Raw genomic sequence first — 20,847 nt, forward strand, 5'->3', positions numbered from 1 at the left:
AATAACAGTAATGGCAGAGCCTCTTATACAGTAGATTGCTTTTAATATGACATACACGTAACACAGTTTTTACCACATGTAAAAACCTGTTCGTGGAAAGGAAACTACACACGTATCGTTATATTTTTAAATAAATACGTTAAAAAAAAACATACATAAATTCTCATTAAATCGTTAATACATGACAGTGGTTTTCCAGAGTGTATTATATACTAGTAGTGTGAAATCATCAAAACAAGTAAACGTTTTCCTCAGTACGCTGTAAAGTAGCCTCTTTACCATTTCTTCTTGTTCTCAGGGAAGAGCCACTTCCATTTGTCGTTCTGTAAGAGGTAAATAAATTCATTATAATACTCATAATAAGTATGACACACAAAAGAATTGTTTCTTTTAATTAAAGTGCTTTGAAAACATTACAAACCTTAAATCCCCAGGACGAGTTGGTCTGTTTGCGTCTCATGTCCTCCAGAGGCTCGTAAGTGTTGCTGCTGGCTTTAGGGTTGATTGGTTCCTTGTGGCTGCGAATCGGCTCATATGTGAAGTCAGCGGGGGCTTCGCCAGGGACCTCGGCATACACAGAATCTGTGCGCTCCTCTGGTATTGACAATCTAGTGTCAAAGGACGTAGTGTGTGGGCTCCCGGGCCTGCCAGCCAGGTGATAAACTGCATTATCACTCAAGTAGTCCAGGCTGTGACTGCTGCTTGGTCTGCTGCCCAAATCTGTCCTCTCTGACTGGGAGCTGCTGCCGTTCCCTTGTCTGACTGGCCTGGGGGAAAGTCTCGGAGGGGTGTCGGGAGGTGCGTTCAGTCTGTAAGACTGCTCCCCGTCAGAACTGCTGTCCAGGAGTGGCAGAGACCTGCTTTTGCTGTCTAGGATGCTGAGCTCCGAGTAAACGGTCTCTGGACGTGACGGAGGACTGCATCTGCCATTGATTTGATCCTTGGAAGTCGAACTCAAATTAGGTCTGGGTAAACTGTCCTGATGCACGTGTTGGTCTCTGGGTGTAACCCTTGGCGACTGCTTCCTGAGCTGGGCGTACAAAACCCCCTCATGCTCGTTGATGGTGGCACTATCGAGGTGCCTGCTCCTTCGAGGCAACGGCGGACCTTCCTGTTTTACAAAACAAGTTTCTAAAAGTCAGTGAGGTGAAATAAACAATGGAACTATTTTCAGCACATTAGTTTGGACAGCAGCTCTATAATTTATTGACTGTATTCACCTCGTGCGCCCTGTTGCCCTTGGGTGGCCGTTTAGGCTGCTCATCTAAACTCGAGTTTATCTGTTTTCGTTGCCTGTTCTTCACAGCGCTGACAGCGGCAACAGGTTTTTCTTTGGGGCTAATCTGGATAACATCATATAGGTCTTCATCCAGGGCCTGAAAGAACAAAACATCACTTGGACCTCTATCTTTCACCTTTGGCATTTAAAGAAAGAACTCAAAAGAAGAGTTTTGTCTCACCTCAAAACACGAATTTGTCAGGTACTCTCCATATGGTTCAATGGGGCTTGTTTTGTAGTAATCTACCAGACTGGGCACTGTGTCGTGTACCTCGGTGTCTCCATAGACTACAAACTGCCCCATTTCATTCTGGTTTATCACAAAGTGTCGACAACGATCCCTGCCTCTGCAACAACAACAACAACAACAAAAAAGTTTGTTAAGCATTGACACATTTTATAGTTGGAGCAAGCTAAAATAACATATATTCACACGACTTTCTGACTTTTGAAACATGAATATCCTCCAATAAAATAAGCCACCAAACAAAAGCTTAGAAGTGGGGTTAGAAAATAGATAGATTTGATGGATTTGACACACATTATCTTTAAGACACTTTATATATACATAAGTCATAATTTCTGGAAGCAAAGCAGTTTACCTTCAGCACAACAACACTACACAACTCCTACTTTAGTGTACTTTAGACTAAACCACCACTCACCTATAGGACAGGATGTACCCGATGGCCTTTTCACTAAGACGGATCAGGAAACAGCCGAGCTCCCTGTCTTTAAGAATTTCTTCAGCATCCCTGTAGACAGACCAACAACAGCTTTAAATTCTCCAAATCCTAACTTTAAAAAGTGTTTCAAAGACATTTGGAGAACATTTACAGGAACAGCCTGGTAGATTATGGGCATAGCGAGGTGGATTGTGTGCTGCACCGTGGAAATTCTATTTCGTTACAGTCCCTTTCCATAAACTTGCCACTGCCAATCACGTAAGTGTGCACTGAATGTGGGTGTGTGTGGGAGGAAAGGCCAGTAGGTGCCAGTGGGTGTGTTACAAAGTGGACACTTTCCATCAGAGGAAAGGTTTATTTTTATTTTTTTTTAATTTTTTGGATACATTTTCACAATATGACCAAAAATAAAAATAAACACATGAACAAAAAGCCTTGTGTCTTTTTACATTACTACATTATATGTTTTTAAATTATATGTAAAGAATTTTTTTTTTAATGTGGCTTTAGCAGCTTAGAGGATATGATTTGGTTTTAGAAAAAAAAAACTGGGTGTAAAAAATGATTATTTCTTAGTTTGCTATTTCCATTTTTTTCCTTTTATGAATCCTTACCGTCTTGTGATGAAGCCCAGGAACCAAGCTGGAAGGAGTCCGTTGCTGACCATGAGTGGCACTTGAGTCTCTATGAACCACTTTGATGTCAGCTCCCTGAGTCTGACTTCAGTCCCGTCTGCGTTAGGATCCCCTGTTGTGTCCCTTTGCTCCATCCTCGTCCGATCCTGATTAAAAACACACCGTCATCCGCTGAAGACAACCAGCATTTATTCCCCAATGTTTGCTGTGTGGCAGCATTTTAACAGTCTAATTTGCTTATTTTCCAGGAGGCGTCAACCACAGCCTGAAAGCAGCTCAATGTTCTCCTAGCTTTAAATGAAAGTCATTGGCTGCTGGAAAAGTACGGTTACACCTGTCTGTGTAAAGCGAGCTTCTAGTTTAGTACACAGCATTTATTTGCTGTTACATGATATCTGATGTTTTAGAGAAAAAATATTCAAAATCCACAATGTTCTTGTTTTACTCAAATAATACTTTGAGGTTTTATAATCTATCTCGAAGTCAAACATCACATAAAAGCAAGTTAGTCACTAAAACAGTCAGCGACTAGTTCGAAAAAGATTTGTAAGCAGTTCTTACCTTGAAGCAAAATTTTAAATAGGTCCTAATGCAGGGAGATTTTGTCTGTTTTTGATCCTTTGGTCTCGACTGTGAAACGCGGCACACCTTTTCAATTCTGGGATACTGTTGTCTGTAAAGTAAACAGCAATTCCTTTCAATCCCTGGAAAGAAAATATCAGAAAATTAATTTAATTATGAATAATTTAATTATAAAGTTCATACAATATTCCTATAAAGTATTTAACAATGGCGAGAGTACATACCTTTCCTTGAGATTGTCACTGTGTGGTTTGAACCCGGTGTCATTTCAGCAAACATTAAAATACTTCTCTTAACTTCTGAACCGTCTCTAATCTCCACCTGAAAGTGTCTTGAGGGAGTATGACACTACATGGGAGATATAGACAGATGACATTTACAATTACACATATTTTTCCACTGGTCTGGAAAGTAGAGGTACATGGCAACGGGCAAGGCGCAGTTCAAACAGTTCATTTGCATCAAAAAGACAGCTGAAGGCTGCTGAACAATGTGAGAGCTTCCTGAAGAGAAACGGAAAGTAAGCTTTACAGAAACTGTGGTTTGTGTGCACACGAGTGCATTGGTTTGCAAGAGGAGATGTTTAACCCACGGAGTGTCTGATTACCAGAGTAATGGGAGATAAGTTGCGTCAGCAGTTGATCTTTTGTGTTTTCTGATCTGGGTTTGAAGTAAGTTCAGATCATTGTTGCTAAAGCTGGACCAAATATGTGTAGGAATGGAAATGTTTGGAAAGACTGTGTATGTTTGAACAGATTTGGAGGGTAGAGGGCGGGGCAATAAACAAAGCCCCAGTAAGACGAGGTATTTCCAAGCTTGTTTTTCAGGTTCACGTACAGTAAATACCTGCTAACTCATTCCCCCCATTGGTTGGGACAGGCGTCATGAATCACCTCCAGCAGTTTTTGCTCTGTGGGGAGCAGTAGGAACTCCCACTGGGGGAGATGCAGTAACGAGAAAGAGTCTGTGTCATAGCGAGCAGGATGAGATGGGATTTCACAACTGGATTTTAACATCACTTACAATTTGGAAACATGTTTCCTGTTTATACACAACAGATCAAACACTTGGGTATTGTGTACAGAAATGTCATTTAGTGTAATTTAATTTAATTTAGACGGATGATCGCAGAGCCAATAACTGAACTGTTATGTTCCACAAATGAGTAAGAGCTGCTGTACAGTACCATGGCCTAGAATTTCAACACTCTCTTAAGGCGGCTCTTGTTGTTCTTTGTGAGTCATTGTGTGCTCCTCTGTGGGAGTAGTAAGGTTTGGGGTTAAATGTTATCACCGGTCCAATGAATCCAATGAACATTACATTCGACCGATCGCGCTGTGTGCTGCACGTAAAAGGATCGGCAGAAATTTATTTTATCTGCAGCACATATAAAAAAAAGGTGCCAGACAGGAGGATGTCTAGGCTGATATTTTTTTTAGCCTAACACATGTGGGTGTGGGTCTTATAAAAGGTCACAAGTCAGTTTAACAAATGCAAAATGTCATTGCAACGGAAGCACATCACCTTTGTTTACAGTGTCCTTTGAAACCTCAGGGCAAAACATGGATCCTAACATCACAAAGAGACTAATACTTCTAATTGTAAGAAAACTAGCAGGTTACTGTTATTACAGTATTACAGTATTGCATTTTGCTTTTTTAAGATGCAGTTTTATCTTTGACATCTCAAGTGGGGAAACATCAGGTGTATTTCCCAGCATAAGACAAATCATCCACTGTTTACCCACAGCACTGGGGCAAAACTAAATCATATTCACATCTGCAACCATTAGTCACCAAAACATCCTGAACATGTGAAACTTCTGCCAGCTCTGAATCCAGGAGACAAATTTCCTGTAATCACTTCAATATCTCCTCTTTCGCACTCTAGTTAAGCGAGCTATGGATTCGACTTAGTCACATATATGCTGTAGGTTTTATGAAAAGTGGAAAGGTACGTCATTTCAGGTGGTGATATTTTATTGGAACATTTCTTTACTTCTTTTTGACTTATCACTTAAAATGTAAATAATGCCACTATTTATGTATTTATTTTCATCCATTATTAGAACAGATTGAGAAAAGTGACAGTGAGATAGAAGAAAGTTAAAGTAGGCTCACTGTGGTTACATGCACTTTAGCACTAACCCAACACCCTGACACACTTTATGGCATCTGTGGCTTTATACTTGCTGCTTATTTTGGAGGTGAAAAAAAATCAACAAAGTATGGCGAGGGTTGTTTGTATCTCCAAAAATGTTCATTTTTAATGCTCTTCAGCTCAAAATCTCTGTGCATTTCTAACATTAGATCACTCTAAACACCTCTCTTAGCCTTAATAGGGCTTTGACTGTCATGTAAGCATGGAAATGCTAAAAACTGGAGGAAGATATATTGATATTATTTGTCATCTTTTTAACCGTCAGCTAGGCAATACAGGCAGCTACTCTGAGGTGACAAAAAGCTCCCAGTGGTTTGGATTTCCAGTAGATCTCTGACCTGCTCACTGTTTATAACTCAGTCACCTGTCAGTCCTTCAGGTGGAGATCTGGTAAATGTTTGTCATTGTCCTAAGGCATTGTAAAACCTGCTTAGATTTATGTTTTTATCTCATGTTTTAGCACACTGAATCTATGTATAATGAAATGTGCTATCTTAATAAAATTACCTGAGCTATTTATTACGTTTTTTAAAATTTACAGCTGCATCCTGACATATTCAGTGTCTGTTCGAGGTAATAGATACAAATTGTGAAACACACACCGCCATAAACAGTACAAAGCAGTTGAAATTAGCATAACAAGAACAAGAATTACAAGATCGGCTGCGTGTGACACGGGCGTGGGTGTGGGCACCGCAGATCATTTTGTGCCGAGGGCAGATAACAGAACACATTTTTATTTCTCTTTCCTATGTAGGCCTCATATCTTTTCTTCTATCTTTTGATTACAGTTTTTTCCTTTACAATTCGTTGGAGGATTGCTGCTCATTAGCCCTCAAAGCTGGCTGCTCATCTGATCACACACCGCCACCTAGCGGCCCACAGAGCCGCTATACTCCACCCCAACCAGCAAACCAACCACGTCATCCCCGGAGCTGAACTACATGTCCCATGCTCCTCTGTCAAAGAAACGGACAGTCATGTGGATGGAAACAGGAGTGGGCATCCGCTGTGCTGCAAGAAGAAGAAACTTCGAGGAAAGATGCACGAAGAGGAGGATGGCAGCGAGGCGCACTCCTGCACGGCTTCGCGATTCGTGAACTCCAGGTCCGTGGATGTGGCCGACATCGAGGGAGCGAAGGAGCAGGCCTCCAAACTGTGCGGCTACTTGAACAAACTATCCGGCAAGGGGCCCTTGAGGGGGTACAAGCCGAAGTGGTTTGTGTATGATCCGAGGAAATGCTATTTGTATTACTTCAAGTCTCCCCAGGATGCCCTGCCGCTCGGACACATCGAAATATGCGATGCGTGTTTCAGCTACGATTTGGACGGGGAAGAGGGTCAGTTTGAGATCCGCACGGCCGACAAAGAGTTTCTACTTAAGGTAGGAACTTTTCTTTCTTTCATTAAACGTGTGTTGACAGCATTGCAACGAGGTCTGCTTTTCGTGTCATTTGTCACTTCCTTTCTCGTTTGGAAAAGGCAGACACGCCCTTCTCTTCTTTCCTTTAAAGAAAACAGATTTAGACTCAGCTGTTTTTAGGCAATAAAGTACATATTTCTGCTCGGCAACAACGGGATCTGATGCGATTCTGACGCGACCAGAAGAAGAAAATCTGTTTGTTTGTTTGTTTGTTTGTTTTTTTAAAAGCCAAATCAATTTCTCGCACAAACCAAGCGCTTAATCAGCGCATTCTCCCAGCTGATTGCCTGAAAACACCGTCAGTCCTCTGTTTTGTGTTTAGACATTTTTACACAGGAGCTCATCTGCCTTCACGGGTCACAGCATCTCATGTGACGGTGTCCTGGTGCTGTCATATGACTGTGACGGGTTCAGCACCAAGACAGGTGCCTCTGGTTTCACTCAGTCAGTTCTAGTCTGTCTTATTTTTTTTAAGTGTCTATGCTTAATACCAAGAGAGAGAGAGAGAGACAGAGAGCTGGAACTGAGACTGAAACCAGTGTCTGTGCTCATTCACATGACAGATCCTAATAGTGTCAAGTTGTCCTCATTTTCCCTTTCCATTTGTCGCTGCCTTGATTTCCTCATGGAGATGCCTTTTAAAACGTCATCTCGCTCACTTTGCTGTGTTTAAAATGGCGTGCTTAAAGATTTCAAAGATCTAAAGTCTAATTGAGTGTGCGTTTGTGTCCTTCTAGGCTCCCAGTAAGCAGGTGATGCACTACTGGCTGCAGCAGTTGCAGCAGAAACGTTGGGAGTACAGTAACATGCGAGGCACTGGTCAGAGAGACAGCTGGAACTCCCCGACGCTGGCCTATCCTCACACCGGCCTTGTAGGCAAAGATAATGGTAGGCAGGTTCGCACGCACTCACACATACAGTGGATATGTTATCAGTCGGTCATTTCATCATATCCGGGCAACAACTGAAAGTTTACACAGGCGCTACAAATCACAAGAGTCTCGGTATTTTGTTACCAAGTTTCTGCAGGAAAGTGTTTGAGTGTTTCGAAAGGGTAAAAGTTCAGATTGACATCATTCGGCTTGTGTTTTGTTTTAAGCAGAAAGCTTTTTGAGCTGTGGCTGTGAAGCCAAGGCGCTGGTATCGTAACCTCACGTCTAAACAAATATAAAGTAGTCAGTCAAGTAATGGTCTGTGACAAAAATGATATGTTTATTTGTTTTCCAATTTTTTTAAAATCTAAATTGTTGAGAGGAGAACAACCAGACTCATTTGAACTGATGGGAAGGAAACAGTAACAGAAGAAAATCCAAAGGATGCAGACGATGGTCTTTCACTTCACAGCATGTCAGATTGACAGGGTCAGAATTTGTCATAAACACCATGAAAGCAGGGTGTCATCTTGCCTTATATCAGTACAGCCTGCTGCGGGTGGCGTTAATAAAAACTGAGTATTGTTTATACTCAGGAAGGCCTTCCTGAGCATTGTTCCTGAGCATTTCCATCCCTTTATTACCACAGCATTTCAGAACACAGTCACCGATGGTGGCTTCCAGTTTGATTGTGTGACATGTCTCAAAGCTCGCATCATGCAAAGCTGATGATTTAAGCGTTTGAATGGTCTTGAAGATCTCAGTGAGTGCTCAAACGTGCTCTCAATCCAACAGAGCACCTTTAGGATGCGCTGTAACGGGAGATTTGCATCATGTGTGCGCAGTAATTGTGTGATGCTGTCATGTCAGCATGGACCAAAATCTCTGAGGAATGTTTCTTGTTGTTATGTAGCTCTAGAAGCAACATGGTGGCCAGCGTGGCCTAGCAAGGTGTACCTAATAAAGTAGCCGATGACTGTATACGCCAGTGCTGATATGTTTGAATGAGTATCTGTTGGACTCTATATAAAATATGAATCTCATTTGTTATCCAGCAGAAGTGGAAAAGAAAATATGTACATTGTTGTTGGGCAATGGACACACGCATTTTTAAACCTGCTTACATTTGAAAACAGGGATTCTTCTGCATGCTTTGTGATTAGCTGAGTGAAACGACCTGTGAATCCTGTTTCCTTTTCCTGTCCATGTCTTTCTTTCCCAGAATGTTCTCGGTGCACATCTGTCTTCAAAAGCAACAAATGCCTTGGTTATCACCGCTTATCAGTGCTGTTGTCGCCGTGTTTCGTCTAACACTCCGCGACTTGTTGATTTCTCTGTCGATTCAGAATGAACACTCTTTTGTTTCTTGTTCTCGTATTTATTTGCGTTTCGCTTTTCGGTCTCGCCTTGAACCTGCTCGGTGCAGTGAAGTGCACGAGAGAGCTGTGAGATCAGCGATGTCTGGCGTCAGCTCAAACCATCCCTCGAGCTGTGTTTTTGTGTCGCACTTTTTATAGCAAAAGACTAACATGCCCGGACTTAGCAAGTCTAAGTAAGCGTCGACTTTTGAAGCTGTAAAAGGAAAGCGTGCTGCAACGTTCAAAAGTTAAAACTGGTTCAGAAGTAGACATAGTAACACATAATAAAGACATAATAAATTAGACATATAAAGGACGTTGGTTTTTATTTTCATTCTTGGAGATGCCACTTCAAAGACTTCAAAGATTTTATCAGAGCCGTGCGAGTCTGATCATAGGTGCGTGGCGCTGGCTGCACTACATGTTGTTGGCCATAGTCTGTGTGTGAAGTCTCACAGCATTATTAATGTCACTACCTCGATGATTTAAAGCCAGGTGTGGCATGGGTCGATGAGAAATGGAGGCCTGCCGCACACTCATATGGAAGTGATTTGTCACTCGCAAGGTAGGCCAGCACATCCGCTGCTTAGTCATCCTTTTTATTTTTTTAGTCTAACTGGAAGCATAATATATGAAAACGAAGCAGTATTCATTGAAGCTTAACAAATAGAGCCTGACATCATGAACTCATCAGGAAAGTGTTTACTGAAGTCACAGACAAAGGAAGCAGAAAGAGGTGTTTTCCCACAGACAGACTTCATTTTTCCAAGTATGACTCAGACACCCCCTGCTGGCAGTTTAAACCACTTCTGCAGTAGCATCACTTTTTATGACACATCTAACAAATAAAAAAGCTTCTTTTTACTAATTAATTTCATGTTAAGAAGGGGGTTGGTGGTCTCAGAAAGAAGCAATCGTTAGAAAGCAGGTATTGACTCTCATAGGTTTCACCCGGCTGTGCATCTTCTTTTTGGGAAGTCAGTCTTTGGTGTCATTTTGATTTGATTTTTGTTTAGTTAGAACAGATAATTAAGTTCTTTTGGTCTTTTTTTTTTCTCAGATGCTTTCAGCTTTGAGAAGCCATGTGAAACCATGGAGAAGGTCCGCAGTGATTTTTCCATGGACGACGAAACAGAGGGCGCTGGAATGGTGGGAGCCCAGACAGCCAGAGGGCCCTCCACGAACCCCCTCAATTTCTCCCTGAAAAACTTTGGCACGGAGCTCAGGTAAGTGTAACGAAAGCTTTCCAGGAAATAATCTGTACCCAGACGGGGTTTAAAACGCAAGTATACAGCTCTATAAAATCTTGTTCTTTTTCTCTTTTTTTTTAAGGTCGCCGCCAAACAGGCACGACTAGTTTGTCTGCTGTGTTGAGCAAAGAAAGCACTTCTTAGTTCATCCAGACACTGGTTGCAGTAGAGGAAATGGTTACATCCATGGTTCACTTGTTTTTCTAGTATGCAACCATCAGCAGTTCCCCTTTTTGAGATGTACAACACATCTATTGAAAAGAGGCAACATGCTGCAATCCTAAAAATGTGACATGTAGACTGGAGTTTGCTTTGTATGTGTCCCTTATTAAGGGAGTCATGGAGTCCCAGAGTTTCACTGCTCCTAAACCCACACCACGGTGCCTTTTATACACAGTAACAAAGGTATCAGTATAGTAGCTGCCTGATATGTGACTGAATCTGCGAGAATTGCAGCTCTCGGAGCTAGAAACCCCTCCCCCTGATTAGAAAAGAAGTGGCTTTAGAATACTTCAGTACTGTGATGTTAACTGCTTTTATCACATTTATACCCATAAAGTTTGAGAAAAGCACGAGTGCTCTTTAGTCACTTTGGTTTTGCCAGGTGGAAGTCAGAAACGTGTGGTTTAAACACATCCGATATCTATAAAAATATATAGAGAGAGCTGATGTGTGAGGCAGACTTGCGCTTCATTGTGTTGCATACAGCAGAAACAGTTGTTGACATGTTGCAAGGGTGAGGTGTGAAAAACAAGTTTGACACCATTAGCTTTACTTTTTCCTCCAAATGTTAGTTTCTTGCAAAAATGCCTTTGTGTTTATTATCTTTGTTTTTTCTCTGTTTGTCCGACGCTGCAATCTCGTCGGCCTTTCGCAGCAGCATCAGTTTTCCTCTGTGGTTCATCGTAGATCTCTGTGGATTTGTCACTTTTCATACCGTGCTTTCTTTAATCTCTAAAGACCCTTTTTTTTGTTGCAATGAAATGTGTGAGAAACCTGTGAAATAAAAAAAATAAAATAAAAAAATAAATGATCTCCTTATTTCTGTCAGGAACTCCATGTCTCACCTGCGTGGGGGACGACGCAGCGTGTTTTACACTAGCAACAGTCCCTCGGAGGAATGGGAGCTCGTGGATCCGCCAAAGGACTTTACTGAACAGAAACATCATCCGGACACACACAGACGTACGTCCACTCCCACCCACCCTTCTGCCAGGGTTTAACACTCATCCTCAGCGTACATTTTTCCCAAGGGTCACAGATAACAGCTGATGGACTTGTGTTTTCCCTCAGATTCCTTTGGATCGGCGTTTACCTTTGATTTTGTGCGCAACCCCTCACGGCCTAAGAAGCTTTTGCTGGGCTCTGGAAAGTTAGGCCGCAGTGCCGAAAGCTCGCCGGTGGAATGTAACGGCAGCAAGTCTTTGGAAATGCAGCTTCGCCTCCAGAGCCAGCAGCAGCAGGAAGAACTGAGTCGCTTGCAGCAGGAAGAGGCTAAACTCAAGGAAGAGCTGGCCACCCAGAAGGTATAGTTGGATCTCTTCTACTACTGTTATTTATAACAGCATAACACATGTCTATGGATTGGATCGGATAAAAATGTAATATTCTGTTTCTACTGAAAGTGAATGATCCCTGTTTGTAGTGTCAGACACCACAAGCCTAGGTTTGTGGTGTCTGACCAAGTGCCTTGGTATAATACTGATACTCTCACTATTACGAGAAGTCAGCAAATGATTAGTCATGTTTTAGCAAGAAGCAAAGAAACAGCAGACAGCATTCACAGCTCTCGCACTCCTTCCCTTTATTTTCTGTTCTCTTTTTTTCCCTCTATTTTAAGGTTGGCTGATTGGTCAAAACCGCTGTGACTAGGCAGAAGAGTGAATACTTGCTTAGTGAATACCTTTTTTACCGCTGTGCTTTACTTCCTGGTCAAAAGATTGATAGTTGTTTTCCCATGAAGTCTGTACCAGGAGCATGATAACGAAAAAAAGTGTAACAAATTTATGTTTTCTGTAAATAATAGGGCTGCCACAAACGATTATTTTTGCGATTAGTCGACTAATCAGATCATGCATCCATTGGATGTAAAACGTACAGCTTATTGACCCTGTGCACGAGAAAATGCTAACTTCCTGGTTTGAGACCGGATGTGGGGTTGTACATTTACGGTAGCTTTACTTTGCGGTCAATCACTACTGCGAAGATATACTCCAAAATTGATGTCCAAAACTCGAAAACGGAAAGATCGCGATAAGTTACAAGAGCAGAAGGTGGGAACACTCACCACTGTTGTGTCATAAAAAAATCTAATGATCAATTTTGACGTTTAAAGAGTTTAGATCGATCAGTTGTTTACATCACTCAACACAAGCAGAACTGCATCACTGCAGCAGAAGACACATCGTCCACATTCAGAAGCACATCTCTGTATAGTGACTGGTCTTATGATTTAAACAGGCAAATGTTCAGCATTCAAACTACAGGTGAAGAATAGTCAAACCAGATGTTTCCCGTTATGTCGATATCATCTAGTCAAGTACACACCCGCACAGCATGTTAACAAACTGTGAAAAAAGCCACACAAAAAATGAAAGATTGCTGGTAAGGGTTTCTCTACATTAGTATTTACGAAGGGTATGTTGTGACTTACCTTCAAAATTACAGTGGTCACGTGGTTCACCTTTCACCTCGCTGTTTCGCGGATTTTTTTAGTGCAAGTTTGCATGCTTATTTTTGTTTTTACGTCACATTGTGTCCTGCGTCCCGATCGCTGCAGACAATCTCCTCCGTGACGTCTCTCCTGTACAGTACAGAATCGCTGCATCGATCGCTAGCAGTGTGACTCTGAAGTGCAGTACTGTATGTCCACGATGTCCACGAAACGTTTTGCACCGTCAAAAAATAAAATTGGCTACTTGATTTCACCTATCTCTGGTTATTTTTAGACTATAACACCCGCAATAAACAAGGGACAGCTGAGAAATATAACATTTGAATCCCTTTTCTCTTTTGCCCTGAGGCGTGGGGGAAAAATATGGACAAGTCGATGAACATCATTTACAGATATATTGGGTAAATGCCCGAGACATCTATAGAAATGTAAATCGCTGCTTGATTTATTCATTTGCTTAACTTGTTTTGGACCGTAAACAGGGCGCGAGTGGACACCGGAAACAAAGCTCCCCACAGGAGTTTTCGCACCGGAAGTAGCATATGCTAACGTGCACATAGTCAATTGCACCAGCATGCATCTGCTCTTATATAACTATCATTAGCTTACAGCTTTAAGTGTTTAAGGTATGTGCTAACTAAAATTAAAGATAAGATGATAGTTTATTAAATTTTAATGAAATTTGCAGATTGTTTTGGTAAAGTTTAATAAACTCCTTGCTATCTAAAATATAACGGGACACCGGAGTATATTCTCGAGCATCTCACACTTCTGATAATCAGTTGTCTGCTTGACGTTTATTCAGCTGTGTAAAAACTATAACTTTAATCTCAGCCAAACCGATTTACTCAGGAACAAATAAAATACTAAAAAAAGCCAAACAATAACATTTTTAAGTTATCTAAGTGACTTATATATGTTTAACCTGAGTAGCGTAAGACAGCGGTGGGTTTGAAAACGATTAGCCGGGAGTCCGGTGTTCTCACGGGCTCTAGTGAGCCTTGCCCCCGGCTAGCTATCGAGCTAGTGGGTAACAGACGTCTCTGAAAACGTCGGAGCACTTATGTGGTGTCTTGATAAACTGAGCAGATATTTGAGGTTTACACAGTTACATTCTCGTCTGAAAATATGTTAAACGTTTATTTTGTGACCCAGAAAGAATAATAAGAGTAATATTAAAACTAACTAGCTGCCGCCATTGTTGGAAACTGAGCTGGGCTGCGCTATGAATTCTGGGACAGAGCTACTTCTTCTTCTTCGGGGTTTAACGGCAGCTGGCATCCTTGTACATGCAGTGCTGCCATCTTCTGTTTTAGTCCGTTATTACACTCTTAAGTCCCACTACTTATTCCTGCGTCTTTTGTGATCTTACAAAGCTTCAAACGACGCGTCGACTATTAAATCAGTCGTTGACGATTTTGATAGTCGATGTAATCGTGGCAGCCCTAGTAAATAATATACAATGCTGAATTTACAGTAATGATGTGTTATCATCCAGGAGCTGGTAAGGCTACTGCAGCAGACTTTAAGGACCTCCCAGAGCGAAAGGCCCGCCGGGTGCCGTCCAGCTTCGTCTCCAGATTCGTCAGCAGTCTCAGACCAGACCCGAACTTCCGTACCAACTCAGGAAGAAGTTGCACAGCTGGAGGATCTGCTTAAGGAACGAGATGGTCAGATTCAGTCCATGTGCGGTCACATGGAGCGTCTCGCCCTGGAGAAGGAGAGTCTGCAAAAAGAGCTGAAGAGCCTGAAACTTAAGGTGGGGGAGATAAACGACCAGCTTGGAATGATGATGGAGACCATCCAGGCGAAGGATGAGATCATCATGAAGCTGTCACAGGAAAACTCCGAGCACAGCGGAAATGCAAACGACGCTGGATCACCACCACCTCACAAAGAGCTGCAGGAGCTGAGCATCCTCAAGGTAGAGATGGCAAAACTTTAAATAAGATTCAAGTTATCTTAATCTTAAACTGCCATCAACATTGATTTTCTTTTTTCTGTAGCTTTTGAAATTCTGCCTGAACATCTTGACACCCCGTCTGTCTTATTATTCACCTTCAGGACAGTCTTCAAGGCTACAAATCCCAGAACAAGTTCCTGAACAAAGAGATCCTGGAGCTGACGGTGTTGCGCAGAAATGCAGAGAGTCGAGAAAAGGCTTTAGAAGCAAAGGTACTCTCTTGTGTTTTATATTTAATGGTGCATTGTCCTCTTAATAGAAACAGGAAGTTTGAGTAGTTTTAGGGGAAGTCCAGTGTGATGCTCAGCTGGTGCTTCTAAAACTTAATTTAAATTTAAAGCTGAGACTTTATTTTGCCCTCTTTTCCACAGTGTACGGCGCTTGAGGCCAAGCTGTGTCAGGTGGAGAGTAAGTACTTGGTTCTGCTTCAAGAGGTGAAGAACCCGGTATGTTCGTCTTCAGAGCAGAGCCCAGCCCGGGAGGTCATCTCCAGATTGTTAGAAGATGCACTGCAGGGCGAGAACACAGACCAGCAGGAGCACACGATCTTCAAACCAAACACTGTCAGGTATGTGCCGAAAGCCTCGTTAACAGATGCTTTGGAGGTGATTTGAAAAGAAATTACTTAAAAAACGGCTACTAGATCAAAGTTTTAGGGATGGAAAAAGAGAAATCTTGAGTTTTGATAAGAGGTTGCGAGAGCCCACACGTCTGGTTTCCGGCATTTATAGCAGATGTGAAAATAAATGGCCAAATGTAGGTGTTGTTAGCACAACTACGTGTCATACTCAGTGCTGTGGCTTAGTAAAAAAAATTCCACTGTCAATCATATGAGGGTCAAAAGTAGCAGATCTTTATTAAATAATGTTGAGCAGTTCTAGCATTTCTACCAGAACCAGCACCATACCAATTCATCAGAGGACGCACTGCTTTTTTTTTGTTTTGGTTGTTGTTGTTTTTTTTACTGAAAGAGAAAATAAACTGTACTAAGAGTCCCTACGCATGTTTTTTGACTGTGAAAACGAGCTCTGCTAATCTGTATTTCTGTTTCTGAATTCTTTGCAAGCCCAGGCATGCCATTTTTGGCTCATCAAAAATGTATTTACACATTCTGGAAACCCCTCAGTGATGTAAACATGCAGAAGCCAGGATGTGAACATGTTACTGTTGCAGCTTTGAGCGGCTTTCGGAATTCACCTGCATCACTGATGGATTGTCTCTCTGTCTCGATGCAATCCTAGCGAGTATGACGTGTACGGCTTCAAGACTGTCCCCGAGGAGGAGGAAGAGGAGGAGAAGCTGATCGCAAAGGTGAGGGCCTTGGAGCTGAAGTCGCTGTCCATGACGGATCAGGAGGTTTCCGTCGGGGTCAAGTGGGAGAACTTTCTGTCCAGCACCATGAACAGAGACCTGGTTCACTCCCCTGAGCTAAAGGCCCTGATTCGTTGCGGCGTGCCACATGGGCACCGCTCCAAGTTGTGGCGCTGGTGTGTTTCTTTCCACGTGAAGAAGTTTCGTGACCACTTGCCCCCAGACTATTATGACACCTTATTAAACGTAGCAAGGGAGAAGCCCAACCCGGCCTCGAAGCAGATCGAGTTGGACTTGCTGCGTACTTTGCCCAACAACAAGCACTATGCCTCTCCGAGTGCAGGTGGCATCCAAAAACTCAGGAACGTCCTGCTGGCTTTCTCATGGAGGAATCCAGATATCGGCTACTGTCAAGGACTGAACAGGTACTAGAGCTGATCTACGTTCTTTCTGTCTCTCTTTTTCTGGCTTGTAACCATTAACCTTCTTCTTGCATGTTATTTCTTCAGGCTGGCAGCAATTGCCTTGCTCTATTTAGATCAAGAGGATGCTTTTTGGACCCTTATAGCTATTGTGGAGGTCTTCATGCCAAGAGACTATTACACCAAGACTCTCCTTGGCTCACAGGTAACAAAAAAACAGTTTAATTTTATTGTACCATGAGACAAGAAAGGACAAGGTACTGCTTATTTATTAGATTTGGCAAACCTCCCTGGTGTCAGTGATATCATATTCACGTGACTGCTGTTGATGACTTACAGAGCAGGAATGCAGACATCAGCAGTCTTTGTTTTTCTTTCCGTCTGCTAAATTTGACCACCTTAGAAAATAAAGCCCCCATAAAAACACAAGCCCTGGTTTGATTCGTACAGGTTGACCAGCGTGTGTTCAAGGATCTGATGAGCGAGAAGCTACCGCGGCTACACGCCCACTTTGAGCAGCACAAAGTCGATTTTTCCCTCATTACGTTTAACTGGTTCCTGGTGGTGTTTGTGGACAGCGTGGTGAGCGACATCCTCTTCAAGATCTGGGATGCGTTTCTGTTTGAAGGACCAAAGGTAAGAGGCTTGATTCTGCTCTCATAAAGCTGAATTCTAGCCTCAGCAGGAAACTGTTTTAAAGTTAATGACTAACCGGTGACGAGAGATCACTTATCAAGCTACGTGCCGGCACACAACCGTGCATGTTTGCCAGATGGATCCAATTGCACGCTATTAAACCAATTATTTATTGCCACCAAGGAACCAAAATTCTTTAGTTTAATAAATCGTTATTTTTTGTGTACGTAAGCTAAATTTTAATGGATTGTTAACACGACCCCACTCTACACCCCTACAAAGTTTTGTATTTTTTCAAAACTTTTCAGCTGAATGACATGCAAAAACATTACTTCCTTGGCCAAGGTAAAAAAAGAAAACACATGCAATAACCGATTTTGACATAGCATCCCCTTATAGAATTTTTAAGGGAAGCATTTTAGCAAACTTGTTAAAGCAAAAATGTGCCCTATTGTGTGTTGATTGAATGATACAAGTTAAAACACTAAAGCTGTGGAGCCTAACTCTTAACAGAAACCTGATATGAACCCAGTCAAACAAAACTGCCTCAGATTATGGCGGTATTGACTATATTTGGAGGACCTGCTTAGGGAACAGAAGAAAGGTCAGATGTTCCAGAGTAAATATTTTCATGCTACAGTCACACAGGACTTTACGCCATTTTTCTCCACAGATCATATTCCGCTTTGCTCTTGCGCTCTTCAAGTACAAAGAAGAGGAGTTTTTGAAGTTGCAGGACTCCACAGCCATCTTCAAATATCTCAGATACTTCACACGCACAATCCTGGATTCAAGGTACGGTAGCTGCACTGTTTTCATATTTCCAGTCCTGTGGAAGAATGAAGTTTCTGTGGGCAGAGTATCTGCATCACCTTGAAACAGCTTCCCGGATCTCCCTGAACTGTAGCTAAATTGTACGATCACATCACCCACAGTGTATCGGCTTTGTGCCTGTGCAAACTTCATTTCTCACACTGCAGGTGTTGCAGCAGCTCTGTGAGACGGTGCTTGAGCACAGCCATGGTTTGGACTAAATGCGGCATGCTGAGATGCAGTTGTTAAATAGATTGCTATAGGTAGCAGCCCTTACATTTAAAATTGCACTGTGCATGCTTGTTTTATACCATTTTATTGGTCATTGAGACTCTGTTTTGGAGCTAGCCTCAAGTGGCCATTTATGGAGCTGTAATAATAACCTACCTATTAATAAAGTTTTATGTATCAGCTCCAGTGGTGTATGCTTGATGCTGAGAGAAAGATGTGTGGGTTTACTAAATTTCACAGACATAAAAAAAAAAAAAAATCCAGGCTCACAGGATTATGCTGTTTTTCTTTCTTCTAAAAAAAATCTTCCAGGAAGCTGATGAGCGTTGCCTTTGTGGACATGAACCCATTCCCCATGAGGCAAATCCACAATCGGCGCGCCTTCCACCTGGAGAAAGTCCGTCTCGAGCTGACGGAGCTGGAAGCGATCCGACAGACCTTCCTCAGGGAGCGAGAGACGAGTCAGGATAGAAGGAGCTTTGTCAGCGACGACGAGGAGGAAAACTGACCTCGGGCTTGTCGCATTTCTAGGCCGAGTGGCTAAAGCACGGAGACAAAGAGATCATCTCCGCAGAGCGCCGCTGTTCTGCAGTGATGAACGGAGCGCTTTCCCCACACCTAATCGTTGGAGTTGGTCTCTGCATCAGAGCTGGAACTATCAACTTTATACGTTTTTAGCAACAACCACATCAAAAGAACAAAATGTCACAAGCCCGAAAGGGCCTATCAGTATTATCAGTATTCCTGCCATTTCTTTTTTTAATTAAATCTTGTAAATCCTCTGTTTTCTGTACGCTTACGTGTTCATGCAATGGCCAAAACAACCTGCAGCACAAATCAGTATTTTCAAACAAATGGCTGCGATCCATTTCCTTTTTATAGCTGACTTTTAAATGTGTTGAAGGAATTATTGTGTCATTCATTTGTGCTGTCATCTTCTACACTCACACAATTTTTTCCTCCACTAAATTGCCACTGAGACGTGCGTGCACACAAATCACTTATGCTGAAATGAAAACGTTGCTGAAACTTAAGTCTTAAGGCCTTCAAGCGTGTATGTAACATTTTCAGTTGAAGTTTCCTTCAAGGGATGCGTCAAAAGCCACATTTTCACGGTATTATCAGTTCTAGAAAGAGCATCTGGAACTTGCTGAGCAGCAGTGCACTTTCTATAAGCCATCAAACTAACGTGAGCCAGTATTGTCTGTTTTGTTTTTTTAAGCATTATTAGTTTATTTTTATCTGGGAGGTTTTTATTGGCTATCGATTTTGCCATTCGTGTTGTTGAAAGTAGTTTAGGAACTGTTCACGTTCTCACAAAGACATATCTAAAAAGTTGCACTGGATTTAATCAGTTGAGTATCTGGTATTGGCAGGATCGGTTAATCCAGTCACGCTGTTGTGGGTTACGCAGTTTTTGTATGCTCTTGGTTTGTCTGTGTTTGTGTTACATGTTTAAATGGTCCAGTTTCCTTGTGCGCAATTTGTTTTTATTTGAGATTTTTCTGAGCCCAAACCGCTGGTGGAAATGCTGATTGTAATTGCATTTGTTGTCCTCAGTGTGGCAGTGTGACATTGGTTTACCTGGTATTTACGCTTAGCTCACAGGTACCCTCCTCGCAGTTTGACTGCACTTGAAGTGGCTGTAAAGTCATGATGATTGTTGTATTAAAAGAAAAAAAAATGGAAATATGATGTTAAATATATGAGGGAAGCTTTTCACCGTATTGCCAAATATCTCTGCCATTTTCATTATCAGGTACTTTAAAGTTTCCTCTTCACTGGGATCTCCTGTTTCGTACAGCAGCGTGGAGGAAAGCTGATATTCCAAGCTTCAGACGCTGTTTATATTTGATCAATCAGCTGTTAAGTGAAACTTTTCAGTCTCCTTGAATGGGATTTTGTGCACTGATGTGTTGTTTACACCCTGCTCGAGTTTTACTTTTAGATTGCCTTGAGGTGTTTACAGAAACAAGAGATCTGCTGTCAGTTGCAGCTTTGTCAGCTGTTCCCATCCCCACTGATCACCTGATACAATGAACAAATGGCAACAACAACAAAAAATTTTTTTTTGATAATGGAAACAAATGAAAAAGAGGCATATAGTTGTATTTCTTCCTTTGTGAGAGCAGGTCTCTCACAAAGATCTTGATTGGTTTACAGTTAAACTTGCTTTTTTTAATATATAAATGTCCACACATCGTCAGAAGGCTCATACAGTAAGATTTTATGTTTACTCAGTTTCTCTTTTAAGGCTAGTGCCCCCCCCCCCTCCCCCCCTCACAGAATAAGCTACATTTAAAAGTCTTCTCTTTCTTCCCTTTACTCTGTTTCTTTTTCTGTGTGTTGCTTTTCCCAGAATGGTATTGCACAATTTTATTGGTAGTATGACTTCCGAATATCATATCAGCACTTCACCTTTTTGTATGCATATCTCTCATCTTGCTCATTGTTAACCTTTTTCACCTAATGATGCAAAAAAAAAAGTTTGTAATATTAGTTCAATAAACTATTTGCTGGCTGAATGTGTTGTCTGCAGGTTTTTTCTGAAT

At 41.9% G+C, this 20,847-nt stretch overlaps 2 protein-coding genes across 2 annotated transcripts; one reads left to right on the forward strand and one right to left on the reverse strand.

The window, feature by feature from the left end:
• Positions 1 to 231: 231 nt before the first annotated feature.
• On the reverse strand, positions 232 to 3,892 carry LOC102778405 (uncharacterized). The gene is made up of 9 exons (XM_006789296.3): positions 3,790 to 3,892; positions 3,407 to 3,530; positions 3,162 to 3,304; positions 2,580 to 2,746; positions 1,945 to 2,034; positions 1,461 to 1,626; positions 1,221 to 1,376; positions 422 to 1,111; positions 232 to 323 (listed from the first exon to the last, which is right to left on the reverse strand). The coding sequence occupies exons 2-9, from the start codon at positions 3,459 to 3,461 to the stop codon at positions 276 to 278; spliced, it is 1,515 nt and encodes a 504-aa protein (XP_006789359.3). The 5' UTR covers positions 3,462 to 3,530; positions 3,790 to 3,892; the 3' UTR covers positions 232 to 275.
• Positions 3,893 to 6,330: 2,438 nt separating this feature from the next.
• tbc1d2b (TBC1 domain family, member 2B) lies at positions 6,331 to 20,814 on the forward strand. The gene is made up of 13 exons (XM_087843133.1): positions 6,331 to 6,726; positions 7,503 to 7,653; positions 10,056 to 10,221; positions 11,297 to 11,430; positions 11,539 to 11,771; positions 14,418 to 14,843; positions 14,984 to 15,094; positions 15,254 to 15,450; positions 16,124 to 16,618; positions 16,703 to 16,820; positions 17,066 to 17,251; positions 17,925 to 18,046; positions 18,608 to 20,814. Exons 1-13 carry the CDS (start codon positions 6,385 to 6,387, stop codon positions 18,801 to 18,803), a joined length of 2,877 nt encoding a protein of 958 aa, XP_087699259.1. The 5' UTR covers positions 6,331 to 6,384; the 3' UTR covers positions 18,804 to 20,814.
• The last annotated feature ends 33 nt before the right edge of the window (positions 20,815 to 20,847 follow it).

Source organism: Neolamprologus brichardi, chromosome 7 (genome assembly GCF_056152115.1).
Source record: "Neolamprologus brichardi isolate AB-2024 chromosome 7, ASM5615211v1, whole genome shotgun sequence".
Lineage (NCBI taxonomy): Eukaryota > Metazoa > Chordata > Actinopteri > Cichliformes > Cichlidae > Neolamprologus > Neolamprologus brichardi.

Excerpts from the sequence above, each read along its gene's own strand:
- LOC102778405 (XM_006789296.3), bottom strand. The coding sequence starts at position 3,461 with ATGTTTGCTGAAATGACACCGGGTTCAAACCACACAGTGACAATCTCA. Across the intron at positions 2,035-2,579 it reads CTGGGCTTCATCACAAGACG|GGATGCTGAAGAAATTCTTA; the intron begins GTAAGGATTCAT and ends GTCTGTCTACAG. Across the intron at positions 1,627-1,944 it reads GGGTACATCCTGTCCTATAG|AGGCAGGGATCGTTGTCGAC; the intron begins GTGAGTGGTGGT and ends TTGTTGTTGCAG.
- tbc1d2b (XM_087843133.1), top strand. The coding sequence starts at position 6,385 with ATGCACGAAGAGGAGGATGGCAGCGAGGCGCACTCCTGCACGGCTTCG. Across the intron at positions 16,619-16,702 it reads TACTGTCAAGGACTGAACAG|GCTGGCAGCAATTGCCTTGC; the intron begins GTACTAGAGCTG and ends TTATTTCTTCAG. Across the intron at positions 18,047-18,607 it reads CGCACAATCCTGGATTCAAG|GAAGCTGATGAGCGTTGCCT; the intron begins GTACGGTAGCTG and ends AAAATCTTCCAG.